The sequence below is a fragment of the Aegilops tauschii genome, chromosome 2 (assembly GCF_002575655.3).
Source record: "Aegilops tauschii subsp. strangulata cultivar AL8/78 chromosome 2, Aet v6.0, whole genome shotgun sequence".
Taxonomy (NCBI): Eukaryota; Viridiplantae; Streptophyta; class Magnoliopsida; order Poales; family Poaceae; genus Aegilops; species Aegilops tauschii.
In genome coordinates, this window is record NC_053036.3 from 48285292 (window position 1) to 48301319 (window position 16028).

Consider the following 16028-nt stretch of genomic DNA (forward strand, 5'->3'; position numbering starts at 1 on the left):
TTGGTCAATAAAAGGTAAAGGTTAATGATCCTTTTTAGTAGCTTTATTTAATTTGCGGAATCAATTACCATTCTATAACCTGTAACAATTCTTTGTGGGATCAATTCATCTTTATCATTAGGAACAACAGTAATACCTCCCTTCTTAGGGACACAATGGGCAGGACTTACCCACTGACTATCAGTAACAGGATAAATTATACCTGCCTCGAGAAGCTTTAGTATTTCTTCCCTTACCACTTCTTTCATCTTAGGATTTAACCGTCGTTGGTGATCAACAACTGGTTTAGCGCCTTTCTCCAATTTTATTTTGTGCTGGTATAGAGTGGGACTAATGCCCTTAAGATCATCAAGATTATATCCAATAGCAGCACGGTGCTTCTTCAGAGTTTTCAATAATTTCTTTTCTTCATGCTCTGAAAGGTTGGCACTAATAATAACAGGATATATCTTCTTTTCATCAAGATAAGCATATTTAAGAGTATCAGGTAATGGTTTAAGCTCAAACACGGGATCACCCTTGGGTGGAGGAGGATCCCATAGTATTTCAAGAGGCAAGTTGTGTTTCAAAACAGGTCCCTGCTTAAAGAATACTTCATCTATTTCCCTTCTTCCATTCATAAACATATCATTTTCATGGTCTAGCAAATATTGTTCTAAAGGATCATTAGGAGGCATGGCAATCGAAGCAAGACCAATAATTTCATCTTTACTAGGCAATTCCTCATCACGGGGTTGTCTACGAAATTTAGCAAAATTAAACTCATGAGACATATCACCCAAACCAATAGTACAACATCCTTTTCGCACTCTGTCCTAGCATTAACAGTATTCAAGAAGGGTCTACCAAATATAATGGGACAAAAGTCATCTTGTGGGGAACCAAGAACAAGAAAATCAGCAGGATATTTAACTTTCCCACACAAGACTTCAACATCTCTAACAATCCCGACTGGTGAAATAGTATCTCTATTGGCAAGCTTAATCGTAACATCAATTTCTTCTATCTCAGCAGGTGCAATATCATGCATAATTTCTTTGTATAAGGAATGAGGTATTGCACTTGCACTAGCACCCATATCACATAAGCCATGATAACAATCATCTCCTATTTTAACAAAAATAACAGGCATGCCTACAACTGGTCTATGTTTATTCAGGTCTAGCAATTCTAGCAGCTTCATTGCAGAAGTAAATAACATGCCCATCAATATTATCAACAAAGAGATCTTTAACCATAGCAATACTAGGTTCAACTTTAATTTGCTCAGGGGGTTTGGGTGTCTTAATATTACTTTTGTTGACCATAGTTGAAGCTTTAGCATGATCCTCTATTCTAACAGGGAAAGGCGGTTTCTCAATATAAGCGGTAGGAACAACAGGATCATCATAAGTGATAGTATTTTCTTCAACTTTAATAGGTGCAACTACTTTTACTTCAATGGGAGGATTATATTTAAACCACTTCTCCTTAGGGAGATCAACATGAGTAGCAAAGGATTCACAGAAAGAAGCTACTATCTCAGAGTCAAGTTCATATTTAGTGCTAAATTCACGGAAAACATCGGTATCCATAAAAGATTTAACACAATCAAACTTAGGTGTTATACCTGACTCCTTACCTTCGTCGAGATCCCAATATTCAGAGTTGCATTTAATTCTTTCCAATAAATCCCATTTGGATTCAATAGTCTTCATCATAAAAGAGCCAGTACAAGAAGTATCGAGCATGGAGCGATTATTGAGAGAAAGCCGAGCATAAAAATTTTGAATAATCATTTCTCTTGAGAGCTCATGATTGGGGCATGAATATAACATTGACTTAAGCCTCCCCCAAGCTTGAGCGATGCTTTCTCCTTCGCGAGGCCAAAAATTATATATCTAATTACGATCCCGATGAACAAGATGCATAGGATAAAACTTCTGATGAAATTCCAATTTCAATCGATTGTAGTTCCATGATCCCATATTATCACATAGCCTAAACCATGTCAATGCCTCTCCCTTCAAAGACAAAGGGAAGACCTTCTTCTTGATAACATCCTCGGGCATACCTTCAAGCTTAAATAATCCACAAACTTCATCCACATAGATTAGGTGCAAATCGGGATGCAATGTTCCATCACCTGTGAAAGGATTAGCTAGCAGTTTCTCTATCATACCCGAAGGAATTTCAAAGTAAACATTTTCAGTAGGTTTAGTAGGTTGAGGAGCAACTCTTTGCTCTACTGGTCGGGGTGAAGATACCCCGAACAAACCCCTCAGAGGATTACTTTCCCTAGTAACAAGTGACAGTAAATTTCAGCACACTATATAAATTTTTCCTTACCAAATTCCACTTACCAAACGCGCTTCACTCCCCGGCAACGGCGCCAGAAAAGAGTCTTGATGACCAACAAGTGTAGGGGATCTATCGTAGTCCTTTCGATAAGTAAGAGTCTCAAACCCAATGAGGAGTAGAAGGAAATGATAAGCAGTTTTCAGTAAGGTATTCCCTACAAGCACTGAAATTATCGGTAACAGATAGTTTTGTGATAAGGTAATTTGTAACGAGTAACAAGTAACAAGTGTAAATGAAGTGCAGCAAGATGGCCCAATCCTTTTTGTAGCAAAGGAAAAGCCTGTACAAACTCTTATATAAAGGAAACCGCTCCCGAGGACACATGAGAATTATCGTCAAGCTAGTTTTCATCACGCTCATATGATTCGCGTTCATTACTTTGATAATTTGGTATGTGGGTGGACCGGTGCTTGGGTGCTGACCTTCCTTGGACAAGCATCCCACTTATGATTAACCCCTATTGCAAGCATCCGCAACTACAAAAGAAGTACTAAGGTAAACCTAACCATAGCATGAAACATATGGATCCAAATCAGCCCCTTACGAAGCAACTCATAAACTAGGGTTTAAGCTTCTATCGCTCTAGCAACCCATCATCTACTTATTACTTCCCAATGCCTTCCTCTAGGCCCAAATAATGGTGAAGTGTCATGTAGTCGACGTTCACATAACACCACTAGAGGAGAGACAACATACATCTCATCAAAATATCGAACGAATACCAAATTCACATGACTACTTATAGCAAGACTTCTCCCATGTCCTCAGGAACAAACGTAACTACTCACAAATCATATTCATGTTTATAATCAGAGGGGTATTAATATGCATAAAGGATCTGAACATATGATCTTCCGCCAAATAAACCAACTAGCATCAACTACAAGGAGTAATCAACACTACTAGCAACCCACAGGTACCAATCTGAGGCTTTGGGACAAAGATTGGATACAAGAGATGAACTAGGGTTTGAGAGGAGATGGTGCTGGTGAAGATGTTGATGGAGATTGACCCCCTCCCGATGAGAGGATCGTTGGTGATGACGATGGCATTGATTTCCCCCTCCCAGAGGGAAGTTTCCCCGGCAGAACAGCTCTGCCGGAGCTCTAGATTGGTTCCGCCAAGGTTCCGCCTCGTGGCAGCGGAGTTTCTTCCCGAAAGCTTCTTATGATTTTTCCAGGGTAAAAGACTTCATATAGCAGAAGATGGGCACCGGAGGCCTGCCAGGGGGCCCACGATGCAGGGGGCGTGCCCAGGGAGTAGGGCACGCCCCCCACCCTCGTGGATGGTGGGTGGCCCCCCTCTGGTGCTTTCTTCACTCAGTATTTTTTATATATTCCAAAACTGACTTTCGTGGAGTTTCAGGACTTTTGGAGTTGTGCAGAATAGGTCTCTAATATTTGCTCCTTTTCCAGCCCAGAATTCCAGCTACCGGCATTCTCCCTCTTCGTGTAAACCTTGTAAAATAAGAGAGAATAGGCATAAGTATTGTGACATAATGTGTAATAACAGCCCATAATGCAATAAATATCGATATAAAAACATGATGTAAAATGGACGTATCAAACATCTTCACCAGCACCATCTCCTCTCAAACTCTAGTTCATCTCTTGTATACAATCTTTGTCTCAAAACCTCAGATTGGTACCTGTGGGTTGCTAGTGGTGTTGATTACATCTTATAGTTGATGCTAGTTGGTTTATTTGGTGGAAGATTAAATGTTCAGATCCCCAAGCATCTTCAATACACCTCTGATCTTGAACATGAATATGATTTGTGAGTAGTTACTTTTGTTCTTGAGGACATGAGAGAAGTCTTGTTATAAGTAATTATGTGAAGTTGGTATTCGTTCGATATTTTGGTGATATGTATGTTGTTCGTCCTTTAGTGGTGTCATGTGAACGTCGAATACATCATACCTTACCATACATGGGTCTAAGTAAAGTCATTGGGGAGTAATAAGTAGATGACGGGTCATGAGAGTGACAGAAGCTTAAACCCTAGTTTATGCGTTGTTCCGTAAGGGGCTGATTTGGATCCATATGTTTCATGCTACGGTTAGATTAATATTAATTCTTCTTTCGTAGTTGCGGATGCATGCGAGAGGAGCAAATCATAAGAGGGTTTCTTATTCAAGTAAGAACAACATCCTAGCATTGGTCCGCCCACATATCAAATTATCAAAGTAGCGAACGCGAATCAACTAAACACGATGAACGTGACTAGACAATACTTCCCATGTGTCCTCGAGAATGCTTTGCTTCATATAAGAGAACTTTCCGGCTTACCCTTTGCTGCAAAAAAGGATTGGGCCACCTTGCTGCACCTTTATTACTATTGCTACTTGTTACGAATTATCCTACTACAAAACTATCTGTTACCGCTACTTTCAGTACTTGTAGAGAATACCTTACTGAAAAACGCTTATCATTTTATTCTACTTCTTGTTGGGTTCGGCACTCTTACTTCTCAAAAGGACTGCAATTAATGCCCTATACTTGTGGGTCATCATGATCCTTTCAAGGCTTTCCTTCAATCTGCTATCTTCCTTCACTAGGATAGTAGTAGCACAATCGGCAATTACAGCAGCAGCAAAAAGACCTCCATCATAGCTATGTTTGTGGACTGGATCACCCCGCAGGGGCTGAAAGCCCTCGTGCCCGCCACATTACCCGGAGCATCGAGGCTCGTGGTGGTGGCCACTAGATGACCAGGCTCGCATATCCGACACACCAGGAAAGTTAACCTAAGCAGCACCAATGCCATCAGCTGCAGGAACAACACGCTCAATCATTTCTTATTGTCCAACGGCTTAGGCTTCATGAACCACCACTGTCGGGGAAGTAGGTACTGGGGATTGTCGTTTCCTCTTATTTACTAGTCGTAGATCACCCAAACCAAACAGAGTCATGGCCTTATCCCGCAAAAGCTTCAAGCTTTTTGCCGGATCCGGCAAGCTACAGACGATTTGTAAGGCCAACTCCAACGCGTGACCTCATTCTGTCTGCGCTTGTCTATTTGGTCAAAATGGACGGATGGCTTAGCCCAACGTGCGACGGCATTCGCATTTTATGTCGGTTTGGCGTCCGCCCCCCCCCCATTTTCGGCGCAAACATGCGCCTAGATTGCGTCCACACGGACGCCGAACGGACGGGCACGTGCTTGCTCCTCGCCCGCCTCGAGGACGCGTGGCGGCCGTCCACCTACCTCCACCACCCAACATTAATGCGCACGCGCGGCGGGACCCGGCTATCATTCACACGGGCGGAGGGTCGCGTCCTTCTTAATGTGGAAGCCATGGATCGGCCAGTCCATAGCTTCCACTTCCTGGTCGGCTTGCTTCCTCGAGCCCCGACACGAGCAAACCCTAGCCACCGCCGTCGCACCCCACTCGCCGACCTCCCCGCCGGCGCCATGGGCTGGCATTGGATCGGCAAAGGGAAGCACGACCACGAGGCCGGCTCCTCCTCTGGCCGACGCCGCTCCAACAGGTCCGCACCGCCCGCACCTCCTTCTCTGCCTGCACCACCTGCTCCGCCAGCTTTCGAGATCGCGGCGGCAATGGCCGAGCATCGCGACCGGCCGCACGTCCACGTCGATGTGTGCTGACGTTACTGGGAGACGGCGACGGCATTACCGCGGGGAGATGTCCACCTGCCAAACAACTGGCGTCTCTCCGTCGACCGCGTGCCGATCCCTCCAGTGCCCATGAGCGGCCACGGCCGCCGCACGGAGATCAACCGTCGATGCACCCGCCTGCCATCGGGTCTGCTGGAGGACCCCAGGTACTCCATAGAGTCGCCGCTGAGGGATACGTGGCTCCGCGATGAGCACGACCTACGGCGGCAATCTTTTTTTGTGGGTCGTCCTCCTAGCCCGCGCTGCCCGCATCCTCCTCCTGCTGACAGCCCTCCCCAAACGAGGGGTCGTCGGCGTGTACGCGACATCACGCCAACGCCTTCTCGGTCCCCGTCCCGGCCACTGCCGCCGCCCATGACCGAGGAAGAGGAGGCCCACCTCATGAGGTGGGTCATGGAGGACTCCATGGCCACGCACGACGAGCGGCAATGGATGGCCTGGAGACCGCGCTGGCCCTCTCTGCGGCTGGTGACGTGGCCATCCCGGAGATGGACGTCGACGTCAAGGAGGAGGTGCCAGAGGAGGTTGTGGAGCAGCTACTCGTCGCCGCGTGGAACCCTCGTCTGGTGAGCGAGCGGTGGAGCTGGTTGTGCACGGCGCCGGAGATGGCTGACTAAGTGGGTGTTGGCACATGGTCAGCCACACCGCTGTGGTCCGCAGAGCAGGAGTAGGAGCCATGGGAGGAGGTGATGCAGGCACTGCCGGCGCCCCCGGTCTGGCAGGGGCCGCCAGCCCACCATTGACAGCCACTACCCTACATTGACCTCACCAACGACAACGACGAGTAGGACGACGACTCCTGAAGACGACGATGGCCACCGGCGACGGTCATTTATCTAGTTTTTTATGTATTTTATTAAGTTTTAGTTTAATTAAGACCTGCGTTGAACTTTGGTACTATGGATGTATGGACATTTATGTTTATATTTATGTTTTCGTATTATTTGCAAGTTTATTTTTTTTTAGAAAAAATCAAAGTCCACAATCCCGGACGGTTTGGGACAAGGCATGCCAGTTGGGCACACCGATGGCCGCACGACCGCAAGCGGAAGGCCGTGTTTGTTTTTCTGCGCAAACGAATGAAAAGCGGATGAACCAGACGTCCGTTTGGGGTCGTGCGTTGGAGTTTTTTTTAGTATCACAAACTTTATTCATCATATGATAGCTAGATCGTTTACATAATGGTGAAGAATAAAGTCAGGGATGACAGTTTCCCATGCTTCGGACTTGCCAGAACTAATACAATGTTTTGCTAAATCATCCGCGACCGAATTGGCCTCTCTACTACAGTGATCAAAAGTGATACTAGCAAACTCCAGTGCCAGGAGGGAGCACTCGGCAATGATTGGTACGCCTGTTCCCATATATGTGTTTGGATCAGAGATGGCCCCAAGTGCATTGAGACAATCAGACTCAACTTCCAAGTTCGTGCACGCCAGATTTGCTCCAAGATTTAACCCACGTCGAATAGCGATTAGTTCTGCTACTTCTATACTCGCCACATGCGGTAATAGATGAGTCGCTGCACCTAGTAACTTACCGTGGTCGTCACGGGCAATGACACCACAAGATCCCGTGAACCTATCCGCATGAAAAGAAGCATCGACATTTATTTTAACAGCTCCCACCGCAGGCTTCTTCCATACATGGTCCCGCTTGCGAGTAGGCTGATTTGGAGTGTTTGCTCGTAAAAAATTTGTTGCTAGCACCCGGATCATCATAGCTGCTTGTTGAGGCATCTGAACTATCTCACCTTTTGTATGGATTCTCCTTTTCCACCAAATAAACCACATTGCTAAAAGGGCAAGCTCAGCTATAGGAATGTTATGTACTAACGACTGCATCTGGATCAGTCTGTCAAGGTTAATAGAGCCCGATCGGTCCTGGCAAACCACCCGTTCAATCTCCTGTGATAGTCCTAGCTCCGTCCAAATTGCGTGCACCCCGGTACAAGTGAACAAGCAATGTTGTATGTCTTCTAATCCGGTGGAACAGATCGGACATTGCAGGATCAGAGGAATATGTCTATTAGCAAGGACACCATAGCATGGAAGAACCCCCTTCAACACTTTCCAGCCAAAGTGTTTGATCTTCCCTCGTAGTCGCAGTTTCCAAAGATCTTTCCAAACTCCATTTAATGAGGCACTACTTGAGCTAGTCAGATTCAAGTGCTGTCCGAATTGATGCTCAAATTCAACATGGTATGTCGAACGCACGGAAAAGGTCACAGTCCTTGTATGTTGCCAAGCTACAAAATCTTCAACGGCCTCCACATGAAGAGGAATTTGTAGAATTCTATGCACATCGACTGAAAAAAAGACGCTGCGAATAAGTGCCTCATCCCATTGTCCTGTGTGGGGGTCAATTATCTCTTCCACTTTTGTTAGCATAATACCCCCCTAGGGGTAATAGGCTTTTTGTTCATACTAGTGGGTATCCATGGGTCATCCCAAATGTTAATGTGTGAACCAGAACCCACACGCCATATGCATCCCCTTCTGAAAGTTTGAGTACCAACTACAATACTCTGCCAAGTGAACAAAGAACCTTTCTTGGGGCCAGATTTCAGAATATCTCCACTGGGATAATATTTTGCCCACGGAACTCGTGCACACAAAGAATCGGGATTTTGGAGTAGTCACCAACACTGCTTTGCTAACATAGCAAGATTAAAGATGTGAAGGTCTCTAAACCCCATGCCACCTTTTTTCTTCGGTACACACATTTTCCACCAGGCGAACCAATGCATTTTTTTCTTCTCCTCTCCATCACCCCACCAAAACCCGGAAATTTCATCGGTAATCGATTTACATATACCTTTAGGTAAATTGAACACCAACATAGCATATGATGGAATCGCCTGTGCTACTGATTTCAGAAGAATTTCTTTACCTTGTATTGAGAGGATTTTTTCTTTCCATCCCTTGAGCCTCTGGCATACCCTGTCCACTAAGTGCTGAAAACAATCACTACGATCAACACCAACCATAGTTGGTAGACCGAGGTATTTGTCTGACAGGGCTTCAGTTAATATGTCCAAAATTCCACAGACGATTTCTCTGTCGTTAACTCTTGTATTTGGGCTGAAAAAGATACTCGACTTTGGAGTACTCACCCGCTGTCCTAAGCTAGCACAATACGTGTCAAGAACCCTCTTAAGAGTGTTTGCATTATGGTTAGAGGCTTTCATCAGAACCAAGGAATCATCTGCAAATAAGAGATGAGAGATAGACGGGGCATCCCTGCATACCTTTATACCTTCAATACCTCCTGTTTCCTCCTCAAAAGATAGCATGCTCGACAGCCCCTCAGAACAAATCAAGAACAGATAAGGGGACAGAGGGTCCCCCTATCTCAAGCCCCTGGTTGGTATGAATTCCACCGTTTCAGTGTCATTGAATCAGATTCTATAGCTTACCAAGGAAACACACTCCATGATAAGTTCTATCCATTGGGTATGGAATCCCAACTTAATCATCATCTGTCGCGGAAAACCCCATTCTACCCTATCACAAGCTTTTAGCATATCCAGCTTAACTGCACAGATTCCATTAGAGCCATGGGTTTTCTTTTTTATCGAATGAAAACACTCATACGCTAATAGCACATTATCAGTGATTAACCTGCCTGGTACAAAGACACTCTGGGTGGGGGAAATTACCTCAGGCAGGATTTTCTTCAGTCTGTTGGCTAGCATCTTCAAAATTATTTTGTAAACCACATTACATAAACTGATGGGACTGAACTGGGTTATTACCTCCGGGCTGTCCACTTTTGGGATTAGCACCACATTTGTGGAATTCCACCCATCCGGAATCTTCTTATTGTTGATTGCATCAAGCACTTCCTTTGTAAGTTCATCACCTACAATATGCCAGAACCGTTTAAAGAAAATCGCATGGAGCCCGTCCGGTCCCGGGGCCTTCAAATCGCCTATCTGGAAAAGAGCTTTCTTTACTTCATCCTTTGTATAAGGTGCAACCAACAGTGCGTTCATTTGTGGTGTAACCACCGGCTTGACAGTGGATAATAAGCCATCATCAATCAACCCTGCGTCAGTATTAAACAAACTCTAAAAGTAATCAAAAATCAAGGGCTTCAGGTTATTACCCTCAACCCAATCATTATTAATATTTTTCAGCTTCTTGATCAAATTACGGCGTCTACGGGCTGAAGCAAACTGGTTAAAAAAATTGGTGTTCCGGTCACCGCGACGCAACCAATTCGCATGACCATGCTGGGCCCAGTATATCTCCTCCTGCTCTAGGAGATTCTCTATCAACATCGAGAGATCCTGTTGTTTTGCCTTCACCTCTGAACTATATGGCTCTCTCATGAGCATATCCAGCTACCGCTGAGCTGAACGTAACCTGTGACGTGGTCCCTTCAGAACCTTGCAATCCCACGTATGAAGTTCTTTATGGACAGCAGCAAGTTTATCGCTGGCGTAGGACAGAGCCCACGAGTAACCGCCTTTACCCATGCAGTTTTTACCACTTCCTCAACCGCTTCTTCAGCTAGCCATCTCGCTTCGAACTTGCGACCGGCACTAGGGCTCGGCGAAGCTACACCTGCCAAATACTCAGTATCCAAGCAGATAGGTCTGTGATCCGACTTGCCCATTTTTAAGTTACTCAAACCGCATAATGGGTGCATCTCCATCCAGTCTGCATTCGACACCGCTCGGTCGAGCCGTTCCCTTAGTCCTCCTCTGAAGAAGGTGAACTTATCACCATGGTAACCAATATCCTCGAGGGAACAGTCCATGAGCGCGTCCTGAAAAGCTTGCATCCGACTGTGTTGCCGAGGGGCTCCTCCCTCCTTTTTCGACGAGAATAGAATCTCATTAATATCGCCAACCGCCACCCACGGGAGAGTGGACTGAGCATGGAAATCGCGCAAGAATTGATACGTCCTCTCCTTATTATCGCAGTTTGGTTCACCATACACTCCCGTTAACCTCCACATTCTGCCATCACTTTCCTCCACCGACACATCAATGCAGCTAAAGGTAGTGGTCCGGGAATAGATCCTCACCTCCTTCTTCGAGACTAATATTAAACCACCCTTCCTGCCATCGAGAGATGGTGCCACAATCTTGTGATCCATTCCCATCGTCCTCATTAGAGCCTCCGCCTTATCTTCGTCCAGGTGCGTCTCAGACAAAAAAAATGCATCTGCATTATTTTACATCTGGATATCCAGAAGCGAGCGAACTGTCGGGGCACCGAGGAGACCCCGGCAATTCCAACTTATGAGCTTTGTTGTTTCTATAACTAGTTGACTTAGCAGACGAACAAAAACTGTTGTAATCTGAATGATACGGAGGGACAGAAAACCGATCACCACGCCTTGCAAGGTAGCGGAGTTGCACCGGGACAGAATACCGGCTTCGCAAGACGCACACCGGGACAAACAATCAGCTTCACGAGGCTAACCAAGTGACTGATCCTTGAAAGCAGCCATGTAGCAGACCACAAGAACAAATAACCAGGCTAAATCAGCTGTTCCTCTTCTCTCATGAGGGCAGCAGGTTCGTCAACACTAGGAACCCATAGCCCCGCGAGGTCAGACGACGGGCAGAAGGGCAAGCAAGCGGCACGCGAGGGAACGCGTCGATTATTCTTCCAGCTTCACGTGAGGGTAGACGTCGCAGCCGGGTCGTGGGTTGGAGTTGGCCTAAAGCCCTCGCCATCCATCCCTCCAATTCCACCAAATCCACACCAAGACATGTGAGCGCCATCCGCAGGGGAGTCGAGATGAACCCAGGAAGGCCCGCCTACAGCAGAAAGAATCCCCGCGTATGCCTCCTCCCTCAGGCCGCCGAGGAACCGCGTACGAAATTGCTAATCACATTCTATCATTACATAGAAAATGCCAACTGTCTCGTGTGTATATGCTTGTTTACTGCAAAATCGAATTGTGGAGCTTATCTATCACTCAACACTCAAACCAAACAAAGCTCTCGCAACCTCACCTAGCCACACCAAACGACAAAAAGGCGATCCCTCTCCAGCTGGTTGGGATACCGGTAACCACCCTAATAATCCATCCATCAAACCAAACACGCCCGTGACGGACGCCCTCTCGTGTCTTTAAATAGCGTGGCCGGTGTGCGCGTAGGTGCGTGTGTGGCTCTTCTTCACCGTCTCCCCTCCTCGAGGTCTCCGCCGAAGGATCGACCGATAACCAGGTGAGCTACCGACCCCCATTAATTTTAAGGCATCAATCGCAAATCTTTTTTTGGGGAATACGCTTAGCAGTGTATCATTTCATTGATAGAGGAGAAGAAGTAGTTGTTACAGAGAGTTACATGGTGCGACCTCGCAGACGTACACAAGCCGGCGTCTGGGAGGGTGCAGCGGTGAGCAGGGGGGAGGGCGCTCAGCCTCAAAGCAGGTGGGTCAGGCTACAGGTAAGATGCTAGCTATCCCGGTGGCGCCCGCCTTGGCCCAAAGGCGGGCATCGTCCTTGATGCTATTGATCAGGTCTTCAGTGGAGGGGCGAAGGCCGTCACGATAGCCGTGTTGCGATGCTCCAAATGGCCCAAGCGGTCAGTGCAATGATGGAGTTAAGGCCTTTCCTCAAAGAGCCAGGGGAGGCCTCCGCAGCCGCAGTTCACCAGGTGAAGAAGCTCGCTGTGTCGTCGAGCGGTGGGGCGACTAGGAGACACCAAGAGAGAATCTCGTGTCAGCTGATGCGAGAGAACACGCAGCCGGCGAGAAGGTGATCTATTGACTCCACCTCCTGATCGCAAAGAATGCAGGTTGGGTCGGTGGATAGGCCACGGCGCACTCGCCGCTCGGCGGTCCAGCATCGGTCGAGGTGGGCAAGCCAGAGGAAGACTTTGTTGTTGAGGGGGGCCCAGCTCTTCCAGAGAAGTTTCCAGCATGGTGACGAGGTGGAGTCGTGGAACAACGCCCGGTAGCATGAACTGGCAGAGTAGACTCCATTAGTTGTCCATTTCCAGGAGAGGTGATCGGGCTCATCGGAGAGGGCTACTAGCTGCAACTTGCGCCACAAGTTCACGTACTCGATGACTGCCAGGGGCCCAAGGGTGCCGTGAATGTCTCTGATCCATGCATTATTGGCAAGCCCATCGTGGACCAGCGTGCGGCGGCGCCGGCGATGCGGTACAAGAGAGGTGAGGGTGGGGGCGAGCTCATAAATAGATTGGCCATCAAGCCAGTGGTCGTTCCAGAAGTGGCATGCCTTGCCGTCGCCAAGTTGCCAGGAGGTGGAGCGCGGAAGAAACGGGCAGCCTCGTCGTCGCGGGGGAGCTGCAGGTGGTGCCATGGCCGCGAAGGGTCGGTGGCCTTGAGCCAGAGCCAGCGACACCTCAATGAAATGCCGGTAAGGCGGAGATCCCTCACGCCAAGGCCGCCGAACTCCACCGGGCGGCACACGCGCTGCCAGACAACCAGGCAGCATCCAGAGTTGGTGTCCCGACGCCCATGCCATAAGAAGTCTCGGATAATGCGTGTAATTTTCTTGAGGTCGTCGGGCATATGGCAATCGCCATGAGAATGTGAATGGGCATGGCGGTGATCACGTGGCGCACAAGGGCAAGCTGTTCACCGCGAGTTAGAAGCGCGGCCTTCCAGGTCGCGAGCTTTCTCGCAAGCTTGTCCACCAGGGGAAGCAATGCCGAGGAGGGAGTCTTGCGAATGGACAGGGGAAGACCCAGGTAGATGATGGGGAAATCAGAGACAGCGCAACCAATCATGGAGTCGATGGTGGTCATCACCTCGTGGTCACAACGAATGGGGTGGCCGAGCATTTGAGGAAGTTGGTGCGCAAAGCAGAGGCGTCGCCGAACACCCGCAGCAGCTCACGGATCATGGCCACCTCCGAGCTGGTTGGGTGGCAGAAGATCACCACGTCATCGGCGAACAGAGATATGCTTGACGCAGCGTGCCGGTTGGTGAGACGCTGGAGCTTGCCGGCGTGGGACGCGTGCTGAGCAGGGAGTTCAGCGTGTCGATCGCAATGGCGAAGAGCAGCGGCAAGACGGGGTCGCCCTGGCGCAGCCCGCATGCATGATCGATGGGTGGCCCGGGGTTGCCATTGACGAGGACTCGCGTGGATCCCGTGGAGAGGAGGATGCACACCCATTCGCACCAGCGGCGACCAAAACCGAGGTGGCGCATGGTTTGAAGGAGGAAGGGCCAGGATACGGTATCAAACGCCTTCGCGATGTCGAGCTTGAGGAGAATTCTCGGTGCCTTCAAGTTGTGGAGCAGGCGAGCGGTTTGCTGCACTAGTAGGAAGTTGTCATGCACAGTGCGAACAGCGATGAAGGCGCTCTAGTTGACAGAGACGAGCCTCCCCATCTTCGAAGCGAGCCTCGGGGAGAGGACTTTGGCAAAAAGCTTGGCCAGCAGGTGAATCAAGCTGATCGGCCTGTAGTCGGCGAGCGCGCACGCGTCGGGCTTCTTGGGGAGGAGAATGAGAAGGGCTTCGTTGAGCTTGTGGAAGCCGCGACCGTTCAGGGCGTAGAGTTTATCGAACGCAGCGCAGATGTCAGCCTTGATGATCGGCCAGCATGCGCGCAGGAACTCGGCCGTGAACCCATCGGTCCGGGCGCCTTGCCAGTGGGGAGAAGCTTGACGGCGGCCCAGATTTCTTCCTCGGTGAAGGGTTGCTCCAGGTCGTCAAGGTCGAAGCGGCGAGGGTCGATGCTCGCAAGATCAATGGAGTGATCTCTGGCAGTTGAAGTGCCCAGGATGGAGCAGAAGTGATCGTAGGCCGCCTTGGCCATCGCCCCCTCGTCAGACACGGTCTGTGAGCCCACACGGAATGAGGCCATGTGGTTTTTCTGCGCACGGTGAGCGGCATGGATTTTGGAGATGGCCACGTTGGTGTCGCCTTCGCGGAGCCAGCCGAGGCGCACGCGTTGGCGGAGGATGGAACGCTCAAGGGAGGCCAGTCCTAGATAAGCGCGCTTGAGCTCTCGGCGAAGCCAGGTTTCAGCCGAGGACAGAGGTCGGGTGTCTTGCGCCATGTCAAGGCGATAGATGATCTCACGCGCGATCTGAAGCTGCAGGGAGATGTTGCCCATGGTGTGCGCCCCCCAGCTCTGGAGGCGGCGGGCCGTGATCTTCATCCTGGCGTAGATGCGTCGAAACGGGTCGGGATCCGGCGGTAAGGAGTTCCATGGAGCACATCCACAGTGGCGAGGAATCCATCGAGCTTTGGCCAGAAACTCTCGAAGTGAAATCTCCGTTTGCCGAGGCTACGCGGGGCGCAGTCCACAACGAGGGGGCAGTGGTCGGACACGGCCGTGGCCAGGCATCGCAGCATGTGATGGGGGTTGGTGGTCGCCCAGAATGGGGTGCAAAGCACGCGGTCGTTCCTGACAAGCATTGGGTTGCTTTGCTCATTGGACCAGGTGTATCTCCTGCCGTGGAGGTTAATGTCCCGCAGGGCGTGGTCCGCGATGAAGCGACGAAATTGGCTCATGGTGCGTGGGTTGAGGTTGCCATTGTTCTTGTCCGCGCAGGAAGTAATCATGTTGAAGTCGCCGCCCAGGAGCCAAGGGCCGGCAATCATGTCACGTAGATCGTGGAGCTCGGTCATGAAGGCCAGCTTCTCGGTGGTGCCTTGGGGCCCGTAGACCCCGGTGAACCACCAAGGGGTTGCATCAATGGCAGTGGAAACGGTGGCAGATACATGAAAGGCCCCAAGGATGGGGTTGGCGAGGGAGATGCGATCGCTACGCCATGCCAGGAGAATACCACCACGAGTACCCGCGGCTGGAAGAAAGTAAAAGTCGGCAAAGGGAGTGCCCAACGTCTCCAAGACAAGCAACGACGAGACGGAATTCAGCTTAGTTTCTCACAAACACACGATACAAGGGTCGGCCGAGGAGACAACAGAGCGCACGGCCGTGCGTTTGGCGCGGCTATTGAGCCCGCGCACGTTCCAAAACACTATGGAGAGGCTATGATCCATGGGAGGGTGGGGGAGCGGTGAGCTGCGCGGGGCAGGCGCATCATGCCTCGACCAGACGAGGCGCAGGGGGGTCACCCCGTCGAGGAGGCCGGGGG

At 49.4% G+C, this 16028-nt stretch overlaps 2 protein-coding genes across 2 annotated transcripts; both read right to left on the reverse strand.

Moving 5' to 3' along the window:
• Positions 1–9168: 9168 nt before the first annotated feature.
• On the reverse strand, positions 9169–10770 carry LOC141040717 (uncharacterized). Its single transcript, XM_073506833.1, has 4 exons — positions 10620–10770; positions 9913–10029; positions 9737–9843; positions 9169–9186 (listed from the first exon to the last, which is right to left on the reverse strand). The coding sequence occupies exons 1-4, from the start codon at positions 10768–10770 to the stop codon at positions 9169–9171; spliced, it is 393 nt and encodes a 130-aa protein (XP_073362934.1).
• Positions 10771–14285: 3515 nt separating this feature from the next.
• Positions 14286–15085, reverse strand: LOC141040718 (uncharacterized). Its single transcript, XM_073506834.1, has 2 exons — positions 14567–15085; positions 14286–14507 (listed from the first exon to the last, which is right to left on the reverse strand). Exons 1-2 carry the CDS (start codon positions 15083–15085, stop codon positions 14286–14288), a joined length of 741 nt encoding a protein of 246 aa, XP_073362935.1.
• Between the last annotated feature and the right edge of the window lie 943 nt (positions 15086–16028).